Source organism: Sarcophilus harrisii, chromosome X, assembly GCF_902635505.1.
Source record: "Sarcophilus harrisii chromosome X, mSarHar1.11, whole genome shotgun sequence".
Taxonomy (NCBI): Eukaryota; Metazoa; Chordata; class Mammalia; order Dasyuromorphia; family Dasyuridae; genus Sarcophilus; species Sarcophilus harrisii.
In genome coordinates, this window is record NC_045432.1 from 73,282,966 (window position 1) to 73,304,585 (window position 21,620).

General features: G+C 41.5%; 1 protein-coding gene across 1 annotated transcript in view; it reads right to left on the reverse strand.

Moving 5' to 3' along the window:
• WDR44 (WD repeat domain 44) overlaps window positions 1-21,620 on the reverse strand; it is an 82,996-nt gene that overhangs the window by 50,633 nt on the left and 10,743 nt on the right. The window contains exon 2 of the mRNA XM_003775020.4: window positions 5,762-5,795. Coding sequence (XP_003775068.1) covers window positions 5,762-5,795 — 34 coding nt within the window. The remainder of the gene's footprint in view (window positions 1-5,761; window positions 5,796-21,620) is intronic.

Consider the following 21,620-nt stretch of genomic DNA (forward strand, 5'->3'; position numbering starts at 1 on the left):
ATATCCTGTAAATAAAGGGCTATTAAATAAAAACAAACAAACAAAAAAAAAAACCAGTCTGTGGAAAAGATCCTCCCTATTATTTTTGTCAAAGTGCCCCTTGGACCATTCTTAAAGACTTTAAAAAAAGGTGAGAAAGCATGAGTCAATAGCTACTGAAGTCACACAGCAAAACTGTGGGCCCAGCTTTACCTCCAAGTTCCTGGTTCTTAGAGAGGTAGCAAGATGTGGACATTTGGAAAGTTACTTCACAGAATTTAAATAGGCAGATTTATTCCATATATGCTCCAGGTTCTCTCCAAGGCTTATCAAGATGGGTGAAAAGAAACCCAACCTCCCCGGACCCACAGCAATATAATGTAGTAGGAGGTGTCCAAAAAATAGGGGAGGAGGCAAAAACTGGCTGACATTTACTAGCTCTAAGAACCTTAGCAAGTTGTTTTATTACTCTGAGTCTCAGGTTCCTTCATCTATAAAACATGAATAATAATAATTCAACTCAACAAACACATAGTTTTTATACAACCCACCTCACTTGAAGCCTACTTAAGACTGAAATTTCTCATCTATAAAATTTATTTGGCCACTAAGTACTTAATAAGCACCTACTAATGTCCAGCACTATATAAAGTGCTAGAGACCAAGACAAAACTAAACCACCAAAGAATTCTTGACCCTCAATGTACTTAAAATCTATTGGGAGAAAACAACATGTAGCAAATAACTCCCTCTCTATTTTGTGGGAAGTGAACCTTAAAGGAAGACAGGAACTCAGTAAGAAACAAGAGAGGAAGTAGGGTTTTCCAGACAGAAGGGAAAGTCTACTGGTAACACTTCACAGAACAATTGTGAGGCTGAATTAAGCGAATATATGGAAAACACTTTAAAAAGTAACTCTCTCTATAAAAATTATTGTTCATAGTAGTAATAAAACATATGAGAAATACTTTCAACTATCCAACTAATTTCAATACTTAAAAGGATGTCAATTTTATTCATATGGGTATTCCTTTCACTGGAAGAGATTTCCATCCCTTTATGAAACTGAATAAAAAGTGTTAGAGAGTGGTTTTAGCCAAAAAAATCTTTCACTTGGTGGCCAACCTGGAGTTGAGACTCCCTGAACTTGAATATGCTGAAGCAAGAGATGTGCTCTCCAGCCCAAACTCCAAACTTTTCAAGCTTAATAGCATATGTCGAAGTTTCCCTGTGAGAGTCTTCAAGAACTCAAGGGACACATCAGTACTTCAATGAGATTCTAGAATAATGGATTACTGGTAGTCGTCCAGGAGCTCACTATTTTTATTCAACTGGTTCTTAAATAACTTGTTTTTTAAAATAAGGACAACATGGTAAAGACAATCAACTCTCAAAGACTTAGGAAATCCAATCAACACAAGGACAACCCGGTATTCCAAAGGGCTCCTGATGAAACATGCTGCTTATGGACTGCCAGAGAGGTGCCAGTCTCAAAATAGAAAATGGCGCACATATTTTTTGGATATGGTCAATGTAGGAATTTGTTTTCCTTGACCATGTATTATGCTACAATGGTTTTCTTTTTATTTTTGTCAAAGGGGATAGGTAAAAAAGAGAATGAAATGCAATAAACATCATTGAAAAAATGACCTTTAATTTTAAAATCTGAATTTTTCTGCAACATAACGCTGCATTTTCTATAATAACCTAAGTATCTATCCATATAATTATTCTACCTCAATTTACTTTATGTTTCAAAGGAATATTTGCTGTGGATAAACACTATCTGTAAATAAATCAGTGAAGCAGAGCTCCAAATACGAAGAGTATTCCCTCTTATTTCATAGTTAGAGATCGCTACTTAATGTTGGACTTAAACTAGAAACTTAATGAATAAAAAGTGACATGCAGGAAGTCATAAGCTTAATTCAGCACTACTTCATATTTTCCTAGTGCTTGAAGGCTTTGAAATGGATTTTCCTATGCTATTTCACTTGTGCCTCTAAGCTATCTTGTGATGGAGGTAGGGCAGCTCCTTTTCCTCCAATTCAAAACAGGGAAAAAAAGGTTTAAAAGTGGCTCAGTAACTTGTCCAAGAAACTAAAAGTACTCAAGTCATGACTTCTATTATAGTTATCTTTGCTCTTTACCACTTCACCTCTGACATGATATCCATCAATAGAGATTATGAATTTTATAAAGTGAAATTACTTAGAAGGCCTCTTATCCCAATAAATCTGAGAAGAGCCCAGTAGATAGAGCATGGGATTTGAAGACAGAAAAAGCAGTTTCAAATCCAACTTCAGCAGATATTTACTAACTGTATGAACCTGAGCCAGTCACTTAGCCTGATTTTCTCAATTTCCTCACCTGTAAAATGAGTAATCTACTTCCTAGGGTTGTGAGGATCAAAGAGCTCAGCACACACATAGAAGATACTTACTAAATGTTGGCTAGCATTACAGTCGCCTCATGATGAATCTTAATGCCTTAAACCACTGAAACTTGCTGCTACTTTTCATGAGGTTCAAGTTCTTCTACCACCTAACCCAAGTTTCAGCTTAACTACCCCCAAAGCTAAGTCCGCATCTGCAACCCCGGCCTTGGTCTAACTCGTCACTTCCTACTTGGCAGGGCTATCCCATCACTAAAGAACAGGGGTCCTCAATCTAGCTGCCTTCACACTTTGGCTAGTTGTCATCCAGCCAAACTCAGCCAGCAGACTTTGGGAACCTACGCCTTAATCAATTCAAAAGTATGGTAGGTGATCCAGATAGTTTTTTTCTTCATCCCTGGCATTACTGTTGATGTTGTTCAGTCTTGTCTGACTCTTCATGACCCCATTGGGGGTTTTCTTGGCCAAGACACTCAACTGACTTGCCATTTCCTTCTCTAGCTCATTTGACAGATGAGGAAACTGAGAAAAATAGGATTCAGTGACTTGCCCAGGGTCACACAGCTAAGAAGTGTCTGAGGCCACTTTTGGCCTGAGTCTTCCCGACGCCAGGCCCAGCACTTTCCACTATACCACCTAGCTGCCACTCTTGGCGCTACTGTTCTTCATTTATGTGGAGAATCAAAAGTTAGCTCTAGTACTATCATTAGAAGTTTCATATTCAGGCATTTGGAAATGAATGCTGTAGTTTAGAGCTAAGTCCTTATAATGGAACTATCCTATCCTAAGACTGATTTGCACATATATTATCTGCACAAAAACTTTGATACTGAATCAATGAAACCACTCAGCAAGCACTTAATAAACAGCTCCTCTCCCTGGGAACAAAGACCAAAAGTAAAGTTTCTGTCCTCAAAGAGTTGATAATCTTCTGGAAGGCTGAGAGGACACAGATGAGTAAATACAAATTATATACAAAGTAAACAAAGTGAGGAGGTAGAGAACTATAATATTTTCTATTGCATAAAACTGATGCTAAAGGCATTTTTAAAATTTAATTGGACTCGAAGCCTGGAAGACTGGAAGAGTTCAAACCCCATCTCCTTTTGTGAACATGGACAGGCCATTTCACCTGTGACTCAGATTCCTTATCTGTAAAAGGAGGATAATAAATGCTCCCACATTTCACAAATCAGCTCATAATGAGTTAATATTTGTGAAGTACTTTGCAAACCTTCAAACACTATGGAAATGTTAGCTAATATTAAGTTTGACAAGTCATATTCCATTTTTAGTGGAAGGGAAAAAACAGCGATTAATATTTCTACTAATGATTCTTAATACTAGGACAACTTTTGATAAAAGAGGAAAAATCTGACGTTACTCTAGCAATACAATTACTTCTGTCATGACATCTGGCTTTTAATAAAAAAAATATCAAAGGCATTTGCCCAAAAGAGAACAAAACTGGAACAACAGAAGGAAGTTGCTGAGCAGTAGAATGAGGCAGATTTCCACACACATTCACTTCCTAACAATCATATGCCAATTCAAAAAGGAGATGAACTGACCACCTTGGGAGGGCAAACAAAGGCTAGATGAACATACCAAGAACCTCTCAACTGGTTCCCCCCCCCCCAGTCTCTGCCCTTTCTGATCTATCCTATATATTGCTAGAAGATTAATCTTTCTTTTTCATTGCTCAGAAATCTTCAATGGATCCCTGTGTCTGACAGGCTAAAACTTTAATTGTCAGGACAGCATTCAAGACCTACACGATTCAGAGACAATATCCCTCTGTGAACAAACTTCTTAGCATCCTCCCTTTCCAAACCCCACATAGCCCCATCTGCTCACTCCTCCCCCAGACATCCCTTACTCATTCTTGTCTCTTTTTAAAAGCACACATTCTTATTATTTCTCAATGAGGAGTGTTCTCCTTTCTTCCTCAATTCAAAGGCCACTTCCTCTATCAAGTCTTCCCTGGCAATTCTAGGCCACAACTCCTAAGGAACCTCCTGCTTTAACAGACCAGAAAAGCCAAGTCCTGCTCTGTCACCTTCCAGGGTCTCTTTCTCTACCAACTCCCTTAGAATATTCTGAAGCTACTCAGGGGTTGGAACCATGGCTCACTTAATCATAGAACCCATGGCATCTCCTAGAGAACTGCAAATATAGCTGGTGGCCAAGATGTGAAGGTGAGCACTTATGACTCAAAATACTAAAAACAGCCAATGAAGGAAAAGTCATTAGTTTTCCTTCCTATGTTGAGCTGCTCTCTTATATACTAAAGATTAGAAACCAAAGGAAATTTGGACACATAGCTATATTCTTTATGATGGGATAAGTGAGCCAGTGTGATATAGACAGATCCAACCTTCATTAAGACTCTGCCATGATTAAACATGTATTTCAACACATGTAACATGTATTGGACTACCTGCCAGCTAGGGGAGAAGGTGAGGGGAAGGTAGGGAAAATTTGGAACAAAAGGTTTTGCAAGGGTCAATGTTGGAAAAATTACCCATGCATATGCTTTGTGAGGGAGGGAGGGAGGGAGGGAGGAAGAGAGGGAGGGAGAAAGAGAGGGAGGGAGAAAGAGAGGGAGGGAGGGAGGAAGGAAGGAAGGGGAGGAGGGAGGGAGGAAGGGAAGACTCTGCCATGTAACAGGAATTGTGCTAAATGCTGGGCATACAAACGTAAAAGGGATGGTTCTTGCCCTTAAAAAGCTTACATTCTAATGGCCAGCTAGCCAGCCTTGAAGCCAGGAAACCATTGGTTCAGACCTTGCCTCTGACACATACGCTTGACAACTTCTTAAGACACGATATTGGAGAGAAGGCATTTCCCTTAAGGGAGGGCAGGGAAGAGAAAGGGAAGGTCCTCACCAGGAAGTTCCCTATACCAATGAAGTTAGTTCAATCTTTATCCCTATCCTATATTAGCATGGACTATTTAATATTTAAGGTCAGATGTTTCTAGAGCACCTATTTATATATCCAGTAATAAATAATGTTTTAGGAGGCAGCTTTGTATATTGGGCAGAGGGCTGGCCTTGGAATAAAGAAGATCTAAGTTATACCAAATGTGGGCCCACTGGTAACTTGCCAATCTACACGGGGAAAAGAACTTTGCACACTAGAGCTCCTTACAGTAATGAAACCACAGGCCCAAACCAATAAATAAATGAACAAGTAACATAATAGTATACTAGCTGACAGTTGGGTACTGCTTTAATGTGCCGCTTGTGAGGCAAGCTGTGACATACAAAGGATTGTCAGGCCTATTAAATGTTGTTAGGGAGGAAAGGATGATCTAGAGAAAGTAGAAAGAAAAGAAGAAAGCTTGACAAAATCTAGAGATGCACACATCTGTTTAAGAACTTACCTTCAGGGATGGAAAACCCATCTTTGTTGGAGACCTGTTGACAAAACAAAAGCAAAAAGATGTAAGTGGGCGGGAAAACTCCAACACAGTCACTACTCCAAAATACAAAATGGAATCTTCAACAACATGTCATTATAGGTAACCCACCATTCTAGTTGGCGGAGTTTCTTTTTCCATCCTGATTGTCGGGCACAGCGTTAGCTCCCCCCCTCCCCCCCCCCCCCCCCCCCCCCCCCCCCCCCCCCCCCCCCCCGGCTTCGTGTCTCTAGGGACACAAGTATGCCAGCTAAGCTTTTATGTCAGGACTCAGATAACAAACTTTAAACAAAAGAGGGCCAAGCAGATTGCTAAGGGCCATCCACTAGACGTCTCCTTGAAAACATCCATTTACCCCTTAACAACCATGTGTGGGTTTACTAAAGCAAATCACCACCCACTGTGTGCCTCAGTGAAGAGGCTCTAGAGAATTGCACTGGCTAGAAAAACTCATCATCCCATGACCAAGCCAGCAAGGAGCCTCTCCCAAATTACCTTGGCCGGGCCTAACACCACAAACTTATGGGTCATCACCAGGCCTACGTAACAGTGAGATATTTATACACAGCTCTAATATTTAGAAACTGATTTACATTTTTAAAACCTGTCGGGTAATTAGCAATTCCTACTCTTACCTTACAGATGAGCAAACTGAGGTTCAAAGAGGTTATAAATAACTTATCTATGAACATACAGGCATCAGAACAAGGACTTGAAAGACAACTAGGTGACACAGTGGATAGAGCACTGGCCCTGGACTCAGCAGTTCTTGAGTTCAAACGTGGCCTTTCCATTCTTCCATTTTTAGTACCTTGCTAATGTTAACTTAGGATTTACTTCTAATGACAGCTTCATCACCACAAGGTTGGCCTACAGCTGACACTTTTTTTTTTTTAGTTTCCATCTACTAAGGTCTGAGTTCATAATGTTTGTCATTTTATGGACCCCTCTGACAATCTCTGGAGAAATCTATGGATCTCCTCTCTGAAAAATGCTTTTAAAAGCATAAAATAAAATGCACAGGATTACAAAGGAAATCGATTACAACAAAATACAGTTATCAAAATATATTTAAAAAAAACTTCCATAAACTCTAGGTTGGGTACTCTTTACTAAAATGTAGAAATTATCTGTTGAGTATAAACACTGAAGAAATCATAATTTAGAAAAACTTCCAAAAATGAAGTAACTTTTCTATGCAGTAAATATGTGGTTTCCCTGGGATTATCAGTTTCAGTTCTACAACCTCTCATAGATTTCAAACTCTCTCCTACATACATAAGAGATGACAACAAAGTTTGCATGCTAAAAACTGAACACAACCTTGAATCACTCCACAAAAATGAAAAGATCTCCACCAAGGGAACTTCCCTTAAGCTTCTAAGACACAGGATTCAGAGTTCTAAGAAACCTCTAAGACAGACTAATCCGATCCTCTCATTTTAGAGATGGGAAGTGACTTGTCCAAAGCCACACAACGAGGAAGTAGGAGACTCTTCTACATTAGCCAGAAAGAGGCGGGAACACTAACAATCAATATCATTTGAGTAACATCAATGGGAAGTAAACCAACATTCAAATAGATCTCCCTCCCATAAGAGGGGGCGATAAGAAGAGAAGGACAGTAGTTGCTGGCAGATGAGGAAGGTTCAGAAGGACACGTGCAAGAGGAGCACATGTGTAAGAAGAGAAAGAACCCTTGCTTCAGCTCACCAAAAAGAACCCATGAGATTGCTTAATCCCATCACATAAAAGCTCATCTATCTGAATAATTGTGAGAGGGTAGAATACCATCGCACATTTCTCTTATCACTGATTTTCTGGGTTGATGGAAGCCAGTCACTGGCCCAAAGGCTGCTAGTTCCCAGCTGGCACTGAAGAAGCTACATCTATATGGACGCCTTAATATGGTCACTGCTTCTCAACTACTTGGGCTGGGCATGTACCCCTGTGATCTCCTCAATATAGGGAGCTCCTGGTGAAGAAACTCTCTCTTCCATATGGATAGGGCAGCTCTTCAACAACTTAAAAAGTCTTGGGGAGGTGGGTGCCTAAGGAACTGAGAGGATTTGCCAGCCATGAGGTCTGATTGGAATCTAGGGCTCCCTGACCAAGAGGCTCTTTTTAATAAACTATGCACATCAAAGGCAAACAGATGGCCTAGCTCCCTGAGGAATCCATCCCAGAGCCCCAGGAGTTCTCTGGCAGCTGGCACTCAGCTTGGAGCCTGGGCTGTTTTTTCTGAGCTTGAGAAAAGGCCTACTTCAATCGTGTTTGGTTTTGCTCCATCCCCATCCAACACTAAGCCTCACACACTCAGGCTTCACGCCTAGAATATCGGAGGAAAGCTTCACGGAAAATCACAAGTGAGTTAGTTTTCTTATATATTTATCCAATTCAATAAACATCGAGTGGCTCCTCACTAATATGCAGAACACAACACTAGGTGCAGATCTGAAAGTGAATCACACAAAATCCCCGTCCTCCCAAGGTGCTCATGCTCTAGGAATTCACGTTTTACCAGACGATTAAGGTGAAAAGAAATCACAGCACTAAATCGCAATAGTTGAGCACTAGGGAAGTGCTGAAACCCCAGCTAGAAGATCCTAGGGCCTAAGGCACCCCTTGCTTACCCAGACCAGGCTTGAGTTTCAATTCTAAAGGAAGAGGTGACCAAATAGCCACAAGAACTCTTCCCCCAATGCCTGGCTCCTCCCACCACGTGTGATCTAGCAAGTTCCCTGAGCAGAAATGCTCAACCACTTCTTTCAAGCCTAGATAGAGTATTCAAGTCTTTTCTGTGAGCTCTCAGTCGCCACCCATAGTGCTTTCCCCTTCAATCAAGATGGATTCTGTCACATCCCAATCTCCCAGCCACTTTTCTTTCCTAGAATAGGGAGTCTGACTAAGGAATGATGGAGTTTCTGGTTGGCTCCTAGAGGCAAAGTAAATTCGGTGAGACGGGTACCTCCACATCATAATCACTTTCAAATTACAAACCACAAATTTTCTTTAAAATGGTATTTTGCTAAAGAGGGCATAATTAAGTTCTCCTTTGATCCATCAAAAGCATATTAGCAAGATGCACCAAATCAGTTCCAATAGAACAGTAATGAACTGAACCAGCGACACCCAGCGAAAGAACTCTGGGAGATGACTATGAACCACTACGTAGAATTCCCAATCCTTCTATTTTTGTCCGCCTGCATAATAGTACACTACTTCGAAGTCTGACTCTTTTTTTTTTTTTTTGAACAGCAAAACAACTGTTTGGACATGTATACATATATTGTATTTAACTTCTACTTTACCATATTTAACATGTGTTGGTCAACCTGCTGTCTGGGGGAGGGGGTGGGGGGAAGGAGGGAAAAAGTTGGAACAAAAGGTTTTGCAACTGTCAATGCTGAAAAATTCCCCATGCATATATCTTGTAAATAAAAAGCTGTAATTTAAAAAAAAAAAAGCATATTAGCTTCAGGGCAGTTAGGTGGTGCAGTGGATTGAGCATCAGGCCTGAAGTCAGGAGGACCCAAGTTCAAATGTGACCTCAGTCACTTAACACACTTCCTAGCTGTGTGATCCTGGGCAAGTCACTTAACCCCAGTTGCTTCAGCAAAAACAACAACAACAACAAAAACATATTAGCTTCTAGTCAAAAGTAGAGAGGGGATAGACATAATTTGCAAAGGTGACCATAGCAATTCATATGTGCCAAGAAAATCAAAGAGCAAAGAGAATGTAGAGTGAATGGGACCAGTCCTGGGTACCTACTCTTTTCATGTGATAAGTCTTTTTTGATATCCATCTTGAAATGATGGTTTACATAACTGCCTATTCCTGAAGCTGGCTGGGACTATGCCAGGGGAGTCAAATATTTGATGGGGTACAAGAAAATCAGATTAATATTCAATATACCTTTGAACTCATCTATTGGCAAAACTCAAGAAGCAGCCCAAAAGAGCAGTGCCAGGGAAGAGTGTTCTATACAAACACGCACCTCCTAGTAGACTCCGGATTAGCTCTTTTCTATTTGAATGCAATTTTCATCAAATCCATCTAAAATGAATTATACAGATCCCTGCTTTATTAAAGCAGGGTTTAACAACACAATTTCACCTTTTCTCAGTGACACATGGTCATTAAATTAAACTATCACATTAAATGAAAACATCAATTATTCTCAAATAGCACCTGAGGCCGTTACTGAACTCTGAAGCAGACTGAGATTTTATACTAAACAATTCCAAACTGTCTCCTCTTGTTTTTGGATGATCAATTGTCCCTTCTTGCTGTTATAAATGGTGCCTCTGAAAGATGACAGACTCTAATTTACCGCTTCCAATCTTTTCTGTGATGGAAAACCAAATAACTACAGAATGTTAGGATTTTATCTCAATTAAGATTTGATCAGCTGTGAATGAAGACCTGAGGGTCTCCAAACACATAGTAGGTGCTCTATAAATGGCGATTACCTCTCTTCCCTTTATTCTTAAAGGATTATGTGACTTCCATTTTGGCTGGCTGCTCAGAGGCCTTTTTCCTTATTATGCACATCTTGCATTTATACTGCCTAGGTGGACAAGCCCCTTCTTGCTCTGCTGTTTTCAAAGATGGAGAGAATGTAATGATGAGGTCTAGCGCTGGAAAGAATCTTAAAGATCAGTGCCGCTGTTTCTCCCATCCCCATTACTGATTACAAAACAAAGGTCATGGGGGAGAACTGAGATTTGAAGCCAATCTTTAGACTCCAGATCCAGTGCTCTTTCCTCTTGAGGATCAAGAGAGCAATAACTGAGCTGGAAATCAAACAAGATGATCTCTAGAAATCACCTCCGAACCCTTCAAGCACTCCAGGGATGGGCACTATGAGCAGAACTGGCTCCAACTATTAGGGCGAATAAGTGCAATTCTCATTCAGAACAGAAAAGAAAGGGCCCTGTTTGTGTCAAGAGACCCAGCCTCTAGCCTCGGTATGCCCATTGTTTTAACACAAGTTCTCAGAACCTATCAGCAGCACATGGAGACACCACTGGACCACTGGAAAGATCATTCAGCCATGTCACCTTTCTGGGATCTCAGTTGCCTCTTTTATAGAATGAGAGGAAAGAACTACATGAAGTCCCTTCCATCTCTGAAACTCTGAACCAATGACCAGATGGATCTCCACAGTGCCTCTGAAATCTAAAAGTTTACAATTTTCACGGTACTCATTTTTAAAAGGAGATATTAATTCCCAGAACCCAGATCAGTAGCAATTACTTGGGTGTTATGTACTCCCAATTCCTCCCACCCCACAGACTGCAGAAGTGGCAAGAGTTAGGAACAAATAAAGAGGGGAGGAGAGGTAAAAAATGGAAGAGTTGCCCAGGCCCAGACCCATGACTCCTGGAAGTTTTTGAATTTCACCTTGGTAGCCTTGGCCAATCTCTGGAACGGTTTAGTTTGCAGAGTATTTTTGATAATAATTTTATCTCAAGAAACAGGAAAGCTTATAAGAAAGAATTCCCTGAGAACAAGGGGTAGGGAGAATGTTTATTTCTTTGAAGCCCAAAGGGATGACAAACTACTGGGTACCAACCAAGGTCAATCAAACCAGAACGCTTTATTAAGTGCCTACTATGTACCAGGAACTACGGTTGATGCTGAGAACAGAGATAAAAGCGAACCAGCTCCTGCCCTCGGGAAGCTGACATTTTAATGAGAGAGACAAAGTGGATAATGGTACACACGTAACATATTCAAAAGGAATCCTATGGTTATAGCAGAGGGAGCATGCTAGTTGAAGTGCGAAGAGGCAGGAAAGACTTTCTGTATAAAGGGTCTTTAAAAGGTTATCTGAGAGGCAGCAGGGAGCCACTTGAGTTTCTTAAGCAGGGGGTAAAGCCATGAACAGATCTGTACTTTTTAAACAGCTTTGTAGAAGGCCTGAGGAGGGAGAAACATTTGAGGCAGGAAGGCTCTAACTAGGGTGGGAGGTATGTCTGAGCCCAGGAGGGGATGTATGAAAGTGACATGAAGACAGAAGCTTGAGGTTGAGGGTGTGTGAATGAGGGAGGAGTCATGGCAACTGGATGATTAGGCTTGTGGGGCCCTATATAGTAACAGGGAAGCAGGAAGGGGGTGGAGAGAAGAAAGATCCCAATTCTGTTTTCGACAGCTAAATTTGAAATGCCTATAGGTAATCCAAATGGAAAAGTCTGGTATCCAGTTAGTGATTGAGGAGTAGCACTCAGGGGAGAGATAAGAGCTGGATGTATAGACCAATCAACACCATAGAGATTATAACTGAACTCAAGGCAGCTAAAGAGACCACCAAGTGACAGTGAGAAGAGAGAACAGGGCTAACTCAGAGGGTGTGATCCCAGGGAGGTCACTGCCAGCAAGACAGGAGCTAAGATCACACTGGACAGATGGTAGACTAAAGATAGAGTAAAGGTAAAAAAAAAAAAAAAAAAAAAAAAAAAAAAAAAAAGCTAGATATCCTGGACCTTTGGTGGGCATCTAGGTAAGAGGTAACTCTGTGGAGATGGGAAAAGGAGAGGAATAGGGCCTGCAAGACAGAAAACATTCGATTTCAGGGATGCAAGGAATTTTCACCCTGTTGAAGTGCCAACCACGATGTGAAGCTTACCAGTATTTAGATAAACCCGCTATACTTGGAACCTTAGCACCATGAGATAGTCAGGGGGCCACACACTGATCATTTGATTCCTTTCAATTTGGGTTCTCCTCCCCCAATATGGCCACATACAAACTGGGGAAAGCACATAAAGAGCCAAAATTGGAAAGGCATTCTCTTTTTATATCTAAAAAATTAGCTGGGAAAATCTGCAATGAAACAGTTCCCACGTACAGCAAACTGGATTCCATCTTCTTATGGGCTAAAGATCTGTACATTTTCCTGGAAAAAGGCCCAAATCTTTGTCGTAACCTCTTTCATCCCAGCTGAGGCCATGTTTCTACTAAACAAGCACCACAATTAATTCCAGTTATGCCTGAAAGTATAATGGGCCTCACTTGGAGAAAATGCCACATATAAAAGGTTAAAACTACAGAAAATTGATAAAGATTATGATTTCGATTCCAAAAAGATTAAAGATGGAGACCACACACACAGATCAGGCACTTTACCCAATTTGCTCCATTTCAAGCCTCTCAACAGTGTTCTGAGTATCTTTGGTCCCTTGTAGTGACTGACTCACTGAACCCAGAGAATGCTCCATGTGGCTTGCGACATGCTGCTATAGCCCAAGGGTAATGGGGACCCTCACTACAACCAGTGAGCCTATAACAAGAAAAACCAGTTTTTGATGCTGCTTTCAGAGAAAATCTACATTAAAAATAAGTCTCGGTCAATGATGGGACTCAATTCCTGGTCTTTGTTGTACCTGGAGGTAGCACCGGTTTTTAGAGAAGGAAACCGAGGTCCAGAGAGGTGAAATAACGTGCCCAAAGTTGCACGGGTATCAAAGGCAGGAAGGGAGCAAGCATTTATTAGCTGCCTCCTATGTGTCAGGCACCATGTTAAGCACTTTATAAACAGCATCGAATTTGCTCAACGTCCAACTCTGGGAGCTACTGTTAGCTCCTTTTAAAACTGAAAAAAAAAAAACTGAGGCAGCCAGAGAAGATAAGGGACTCATCCAGAGTCACACAGCTAATATCTGAGGCCACATCTGAACTCGTGTTCCTGAGCTCTATCTCCTATCCTACCCAGCCCTATCAAAAAAGCATCTATAGAGGGCTTTACCGGGCCACATGGGGGATACAAAGAAGTGGCAAAAGAATTCCTGCCCTGAAGTTTGCATTTTAACGGGGGAGACAAGATAGAAGCAAACAGGTACATGTAAAATAACACAGGGTAGGTGGAAGGTGATCTAGGAGGGAAGGGCTAGTGGCGACTCGGCTGAGTCGCAAAAGCAGATCGGCATTCGGAGAGCCTGAAGGAAAGCATACTGCAGGGATGTGAGGGAGCCAGGTCAAAGGCAGATGGGCACCCTGGGAGACAGCACTCGTTCTAGCAGGATTAGAGTATGTGTGCAGGACAGCCAGTGGGCGAAAACCAGGGAGCTAAAAGGATTAGCTTGCACTCTTCAATGGAAAGGTCTAAACTTGAGGACAATCACTTGGGCAGCTGTGCGGACAATTGCTGAAGCTACGCAAGATGAGGCTGTAGAAAATCATTTGAGCATCCACGGGAAGGTACCTGAGGTGCAGAGATCAAATAGGAGGCTGTTGCAATAGGCCGGGTGAGAGAGGAGGAGGAGGATGTAAAGTAGGGACTTGTCTGTGTGGGTGGAGAGAAGAGGACATACATATGAGGGACAGTAAGAAGGGAAAAGTACCAAGATCTGGCAATGGATGGGATAGGTGGAGTGAGGGTGAGGAGTCAAACCTGCCCGGGGCCAGGAGGATGAGGCTGCCCCAGACAATGATAGGACAGTTTGGAAGGGGAAAGTGCAGGCAAAGAAGCATTCAGTTGTGAATATGTAGAATGTAACACAGCCCTGAGATATTAAGCTATATATGGGATAGCAGAACATCTAACAGGCTTTATTGGAGAGATCAGGAGAGGGGTCAGGGCTGTTAAATCTGGGAGTCACCCTCAGGCATACAATCACTGAATCTGTGGAAACTACACCGAGTCAGACTACACAGAACAAAAAAAGAAAAGGGCCCAGGACAGAGGGAGTTAAATGGTAGAGTTGGGATTCCCCTCCTGGCATGCCCCCCCCCCCGCTCATACCTCTGCTCCCAAAGTCCACTTTGCACTGAAGTCACCCAATATTAACAAACATATATACATGTGTGTGTGTGGATGTCACCCACACATATTTAGAGAGAGAGACAGAGAGAGACACATACACTTGGCTTGGAAGATTTGGATAAGTCCTTTAAATATTTCCTCTTTCCTAATCCATTATAACAGATGGTCCAGCATAAACTACAGTTATCTTCGGGGTGGTCTTCTTACACTTATCTAAACACTATGAAATGAGATGACAAAGTATCCCATGGTTCTAATGTTTCTTCAGCACCCTTAGGAGAACTTGGATGCCATCTTTCCAGGTAGTGCCAAGTTCCTTATCTCTTCTGGTTTCATTTATAATGAGAATGGCAAGAGTGCTAAGATTCATTTTCCTCAGTAGTATACTGACCCATTAGTCTCTGGACCAGCATCTCAAGTTTAGAATAGCAAAAATAAAGTGAATGTTTAAAGATGGCCTAAAAACCGGGATCCTTAGAACCGTCTGCCCGTCTTCCTGCCATACGGCTGCCATGATTGCAGAAACAGGAGAAGGCCACCCGAAGAGTGTCCACTATTCTAAGGAAAATGCCCGGGATAACCACGTCTTCATTCCTCCCTGGGCTCCACTCCTGACTCACTGGACTTTCTTAACCATGCCACTCAAAGTTCACCCTGGAAAGGTCACTCCCTTCTACCTCGGGACTTCTCAGTTGTGCAGTTGTTTCAGTCACATTCAGCTCTCTCAGGACTCCATTTGGGGTTTTCTAGGGAAATACTGGAGTGGTTGGCCATTTCCTTCTCCACATCATTTTACTGATGAGGAAACTAAGGGTTAAATAATCTGTCCAGGGTCACACAGCTAGGAAGTGTCTGAGACCAGGTTTGAACTCAGGACTTCCTGACTACAGACCCGGAGTTTTATTCACTGTACCACCAAGCTGACCAAGGATTTCCACTGTTCCTACTAGCAACAACTCTCCAAATTCTGTTTCAGTTTCTGCCTCTCTCTAGCCATTAAGATGGTACCTTCCTCTACCCTTAGACTTCCCTCATCATAAGCTCCTTGAGGACAGGGACTGTCTTTCACTAGAATTTGAATTCTCAGGGCTAAGCTCTGTCTGACACAAGGTAAGCACTAAATAAAATGCTTGCTGACTTGCCTAAGGGTGGCCATTTTGTATTTCTTTGATTCAAAAGTAGCTGTGACCAAAGACTTGTTTTCTAGTGTCCAGCCAAGGGATGAACCTGTACCTAATTGTGTGAGTCTTCAAACAGCAAATAACTGGGCCCATATTTAAAACATTTCCAGCATGATAGAATTTGCCAGACTTTCTACTCTTACCGGCGTAATGCGTGAGACCACGTAAGAAGTCACCTCTACACCATGATGCAGCAAATGAGTAGGACTTTCATAAAGGACAATGCCCTGTGCTAAAAGCCAGCATCTATTAAAATGCACCACACCATCAGTGTGGAATCAACCACATTGGCGTTCCGATTGCTCCAGGTAGACGAAAGACCTCCAAAAACCCCACCACTATGCTGCTTCAGGCAGACCCATTTCACGACTAATATACATATATATATATATATATATATTTATATATTGTCCTCATTTATCAAAGGCTCAGAACAACTTAGAAAGATTTTAATGCTCGCTTCATTGGGCTCGGCTCACTATGGCATCAAGCACAGTCCCATCGTCTCTTGATAAACAAATGGAATCCAATGTATTATTTATAGAAGACTCGAGAGGTTAAAAGTTACACAGTGAATGTGTCCAAAATAAAACTGAACTACAGATAAGCCAAATAATGATTTCTGAAAATCTGGTTTTTGCTAAACTAAGTTATTTATAAAGTGTATCATGCCATGCAATCATTCTGAGAATCATTCATTTATGAAATAAGATACAATGGTTGGAAATCAGCTAGTCAGGAGGCCTGGCTTAAAATCTCAGCCTGGCCTCTTAAGGGGATCAATGGGCCTTCCAGCAGATTTCTTCCTCTCTCGGCCTAAAACGAGAGGGTTGAACAAGATTACATCTAGCGTGTCTTTCAGTTTGTCATCTATGATTCTATGAACTGTTTCCACCATGAAGCCTCTAGAATGATAGAAAAGTACCATCTAAAGTTTGTCCCTGCATCTCAGTCAGTTCCCCACTAACTGAAGCACACAGCAGCAAAGGAGCACAGACCAAGAACTCGTCTAACACAGCAAGGCCCGAACCTAATGAGAGCCTAGTTACATACAAGAGAAATGGATTTTGAAAAAAAGCTGTCACCAGCAAAATGAAAGGACTAATTACTGAGTGGTAAGCTGAAATGTGATAGTAGGAGTCCCAGGATTTCCTGATTCTTAGAACTACCTATTCACCTCACAAGGAGCCTTGAATGGTAGAGAAGAGACCAGGTTTTTAAAAGGAAGCTTAAGATAGAGATCCAGCTCTCAGGAACTGTGGATGTTTGCCCTTCTTTCCTCGAAGCCCTTTCCTTGGCCCCTTGCATCTCTGGAAGGAAAAGGGCACACCGGATGGAAGGTTTAAATACCTTCCTTTTGCTAAGTTGTTAAGTTGGATTCCAATTACAAAGTATTTAGTCAGGTTATGGGATGCTCAGTGGATAAAGGTACCACCCATCTCAAGTTATTCAATACAAACTGGGTATTGATAAGGAAGAAGACAAGAGCACAGCTAGGGGAGCAGGAGGCCAGTTGGGTGCCTGGCAAACTTATTTCTTGGCTAGAAAGAGACCACTGGGCACAATATCTGAACACGCACCCGAGGTGGGGGCTTTTTACCCATCTTTTTTTTTTCACAAAGCAAACAAGAAGAAAAACTCTAAAGGGGCTTTTCAGAAACTCAGCTGCGTGGGGCTGAACACTGGTCCAAAGAAGGTGTTTGGAGCAGGACAGACAGAACTAAAGGCCAAGCTAAAGTAATTAGAGTAAGCCGGCAATTAAAGGCTTTTGATGCCGGAAGCCAAAAGGAACAAGCTAAAGCGGTGAGCTGTTGACACAGAGCCAAAGCCCCAGCACCAACCAGCAGAACTGGGGCTGGGAGCCACAAGGTTCCAGATCTCAAGACAAGGTTGTTTTTGGCTTAATTCTAGGGGGAGAGGGAGAGGAAGCCTGGTAAGCAGCCATCAAGAAGAGGTGACTGGGACAGAGAAGATGCTAGAGCTTCCCTAAGCTTTGGAAAATTCTTTAAATCTTGTCCTAAGGCTTATCCTGTCAAGCTACTATGCAAATATTGATCACTAACATTGATGTGTTTATCCTGGTTTTCTTAAAGTTATTCTTATGGCATTAATTGGTTCATATTCTAAATGCTCAAGGTATCATGATGTAGCAAAAAGAGCTTCCAATGAGGAGAGATCTGGGATCTTCCACTGGCTCAAATCCCTTGCTTTCTAAGCCTCAGTTTCATGTCATCTGACCATCAGCTACCCAACTTTGGAGGGTGACAGGAAAAAACCTTGGGGCAAAGAGAGCAATTTCTTCAGGACCAGGAGTCGAGGCTAAACAGTGCCTAGCTGCCAACCTGATGATGCTCTCTACAAAATGAGCTGTTAAGCTGATAAACTACAGGTCTTAATGCATGGCCTTTGGTAACCTTTCAAGTACCACCTAAAGTACCTAGCTATTACAACTTCTCAAAGCTTTAGAAAAAGCTTTGTTCACATCCAGCCCAGAAGGCAAGGACTGCAAATATGATTATTGGAGACCTCAGGACGAGCTGTCTCTTTGATACAAACACAGAAGCTGGGCTCAGGGCCCAGGTGGTTCTGACGTCAATGCCAGTGCCGGGATCGGCAGGTTGAGTAGTTATAGGGCAAACTGCAGAAAATGTATCTAGTTAGCATGCTATGACTTTTATATTTATCTAATAAATCATATTTCATAGGAATCTGGTCAGTAAAAATACTGGCAACTTTTAAACTCACGATGACTGAAGATAAACATAGGGGCTGAAGGAAAATGTGGCAGGTATCTGGTTGCCACTGGTGCCTCCGGAACCAAATGGCACTTCTGCCAAGCATCGCCAAAGCAATAGTTTGATTACACAGGTGCAAACCAGTCCATCCATGTCTTTCTCCATTCTTCCTTCACTCCACCAAAAGATGGGCAAGGGAATGAAATGAAATACATTAGATTGTATTTTGTTTGGTGATTGTCTTAATCATCCTTCCTGTCCTTCAATATGGTAGATAATAGAAAACTGGAAGTATTGTAATCAGACATTATACTGCAACAATGTAGATCTTATCTACACTTCTGTGTCTTAACACTGTATTCTTACCACTGAATTTAGGGTTAATATCTTAATTGCTTATATGTAAAACCCACAAATTTGGGAGGCAAAAGATCTATTACTTTGTAGTTTTCCAATCCCACCCCACGTTATTTTACAGATGAAGAAATTAGGCCCGGAGAGAGAGAAGTGCCATATTCACATGCACTAAGAGAGAAGAGCCCAGATTCAAATTCAAGGACTGATTCCAAATTCAGGGCACTTAAAAAATTCATACCCTTGGCTTCCTTTCATTAAAGGTAAGGGAGATATGTGAGCTGTAGGGAGAATCAGCCTTACACAGAATTCTAGAGGTTCCATTTAAATAATAAAATCAGAGCAGCTTCCAAGCTTCTAGACAATCTCACCTTGCAAAGGTTTGCACGTTCATAGGATGACAATTTGCCGAAGGGTACCAACTGGTGTGCGCTTTCTGGAGAACTGCCATGTAACACCTTTCAGTATCAGAAGAAATTGGCAACATAAGGCAATAGTAAGAGTGTAAGGCAGTCTCCCCCAAGGCCTCCGTGATACCATAAACGTTCATTTATTTACTAAGCATTTACTAGGCAGTCTTCTCTTCTTCCATCACAAGCAACCCTGGCTTAAGGAGCCATGTTTTGGTGTCTTTTGAAGGCCACAAAACAAATCCCCAAACCAGAAGCTGTCAAAATATCAGGGGGTTCAGAAAGGGGAGCTCAACTTGGGTTCGGACACCTGGGTTCCAAGGCTCAGCGGGGCTGGGCTGCTTACATGAGAACCCTCATTTACTCCAAATATCTTCACCATGATCTGTTTAAAAGGATTTGCCGGCTTCATCATTAAGAATTTACACAGATTTATACAGACAGAGCAAGGGAGCTTTGAATTCATCTAAACAGGTACTCTTCCCTTCCACAGGTTACAAAGAGAAAAAAAATTCTCTTATTTGAAAACCCTGGGAAGTCCCCTAATCTGTATGCTCATCACTCCTTTTTCCTAAAAGATAGCTAGCTATAGGAATTTTCTGAAGTTGCAATTGCTGTCCCCAAACTGGGTCTTCCATCTTTGGGTCCTCTCGTAAGGGGATGTGACTAGGAAGGGGGAAGACTTGAAATGGATTATTAATCTAAATGTTTTGGTAACCCCTGCACTTGCATATACATACATATAGAGAGATGTACATATATATATATATATATATATATATATATATATATATATGTATATATTTCATATACACACATATACTATCAAATACTCATCCATGATAATCAAAATTTTTAAAAATACATTTTTGATAATCATTGATACCCAAAAGACAAAACTGAGAACAGCAGCTATTGATGCAATAGTCTTACTTTTCTGACAAAGTAAAAGGATATGAGCCTCTCTCTAAACACAGGGCATCTGCACTGAGAACATTAATCGGGACCAGGCAGACTTTCACAAGAGAGATTCCACAGCAGAGCACAATGTTACTGCCATACAAGTGATTGAAAAACACAGAGGATGCACAATTACCCTGTGCTTCTTCTCTGTTATAAAACAGTAAGTACCTCCTGTCCTGACAGCAAAATTGTTGAAAATTTCTTGAAAACTCTAATAGAGATGGTCTATAGTAGGTGAGGCACAATACAGAACTGTATCCTTTCACTAAAGCTGTCCACTTCACAATCTAAACTGAAGAGAGTTTCCCTCTGGCTAGTGAAGCTTTCCAGATGCTACTGTTTGTGAAAGATGTCATGCTGGTTTTCCATCAAGCCCCCAAATCTAGCAGACACTCCTCCAAAGAGACCTAAAGCAGTTACAAGAGTTGTGCCTAACTATTCACATGGGTAAAATCAAGTGGTTAAAGACTATTTTCTGAATTATAATGCACAGTGCTACCTATAACTTCTGCAGTTCCTCCATCAGCATATGGACAATGTCTTGGACAGCCAGAACTGATGACTGCGTCTGCTCCTGAACCAGAAGAGAAGCTGGTTGGTTGGTTGGCCTTTAGGAAACCGCAAAGTTTTTTTAATGACCGGCAGCTTTTCCCAGAAATAGAGATCCAACTTTTTGATACCAATATTCTAGCTCATGAATTAATAATTTTGAGCATTTTGAACCAGGAGGGCCTGGGGGGCATTGGGGGTGAAAGTGTGGTACAAGGAGGAGAAGGCCACTTGGGGATGTATAAAATGCACAACATACCGCTTTAATATAACAACGATCCCTCTGTTTAATTTAATTTAAATTATAATAATAATTTAATAATATATTATTATACATTATTATATTATGAGCATTAAACGTATGGATTTTATTGCTTGCACAGACAATTTTACACTTATTACAGGCAAAACCTTGAAGGACAAGGGCAGTTCCTAAGGTCTACCTGTTGTTATTATGGAGTTTCTTAGTTTTTTTAATAAATTTTTAGTCTAATCTTTCGATTGTCCCATCACTGTATCCTTTCTCCCCTTCCTTCAAAGCCACCATTCCTGACATTAAAGAGGGAGGGGAGGGTGGGGGGGGAACTCTGTTATAGGCAATGTTCCACACCCAGGGTCCCCTTACCTCTGCCAAGAAAGGGAAGGAGTGAGAAAGTTTTCCAATTAAAGTGGTATAATCACTTTGTAGAACTGCCTAATTCCCTTCGCATCACTTCACACAGACTCTCTCAAGCTTCTCTGTATTGATCGTGTTTGTTCCTTCTCAGAGCAATTGTGTTCATGTACACATTCATCCGATTGTCCATTCCCCAGTAAATGGGTCTCTAAAACTCCCTTGTTTAAATAGAGCCTTTTAGGGTC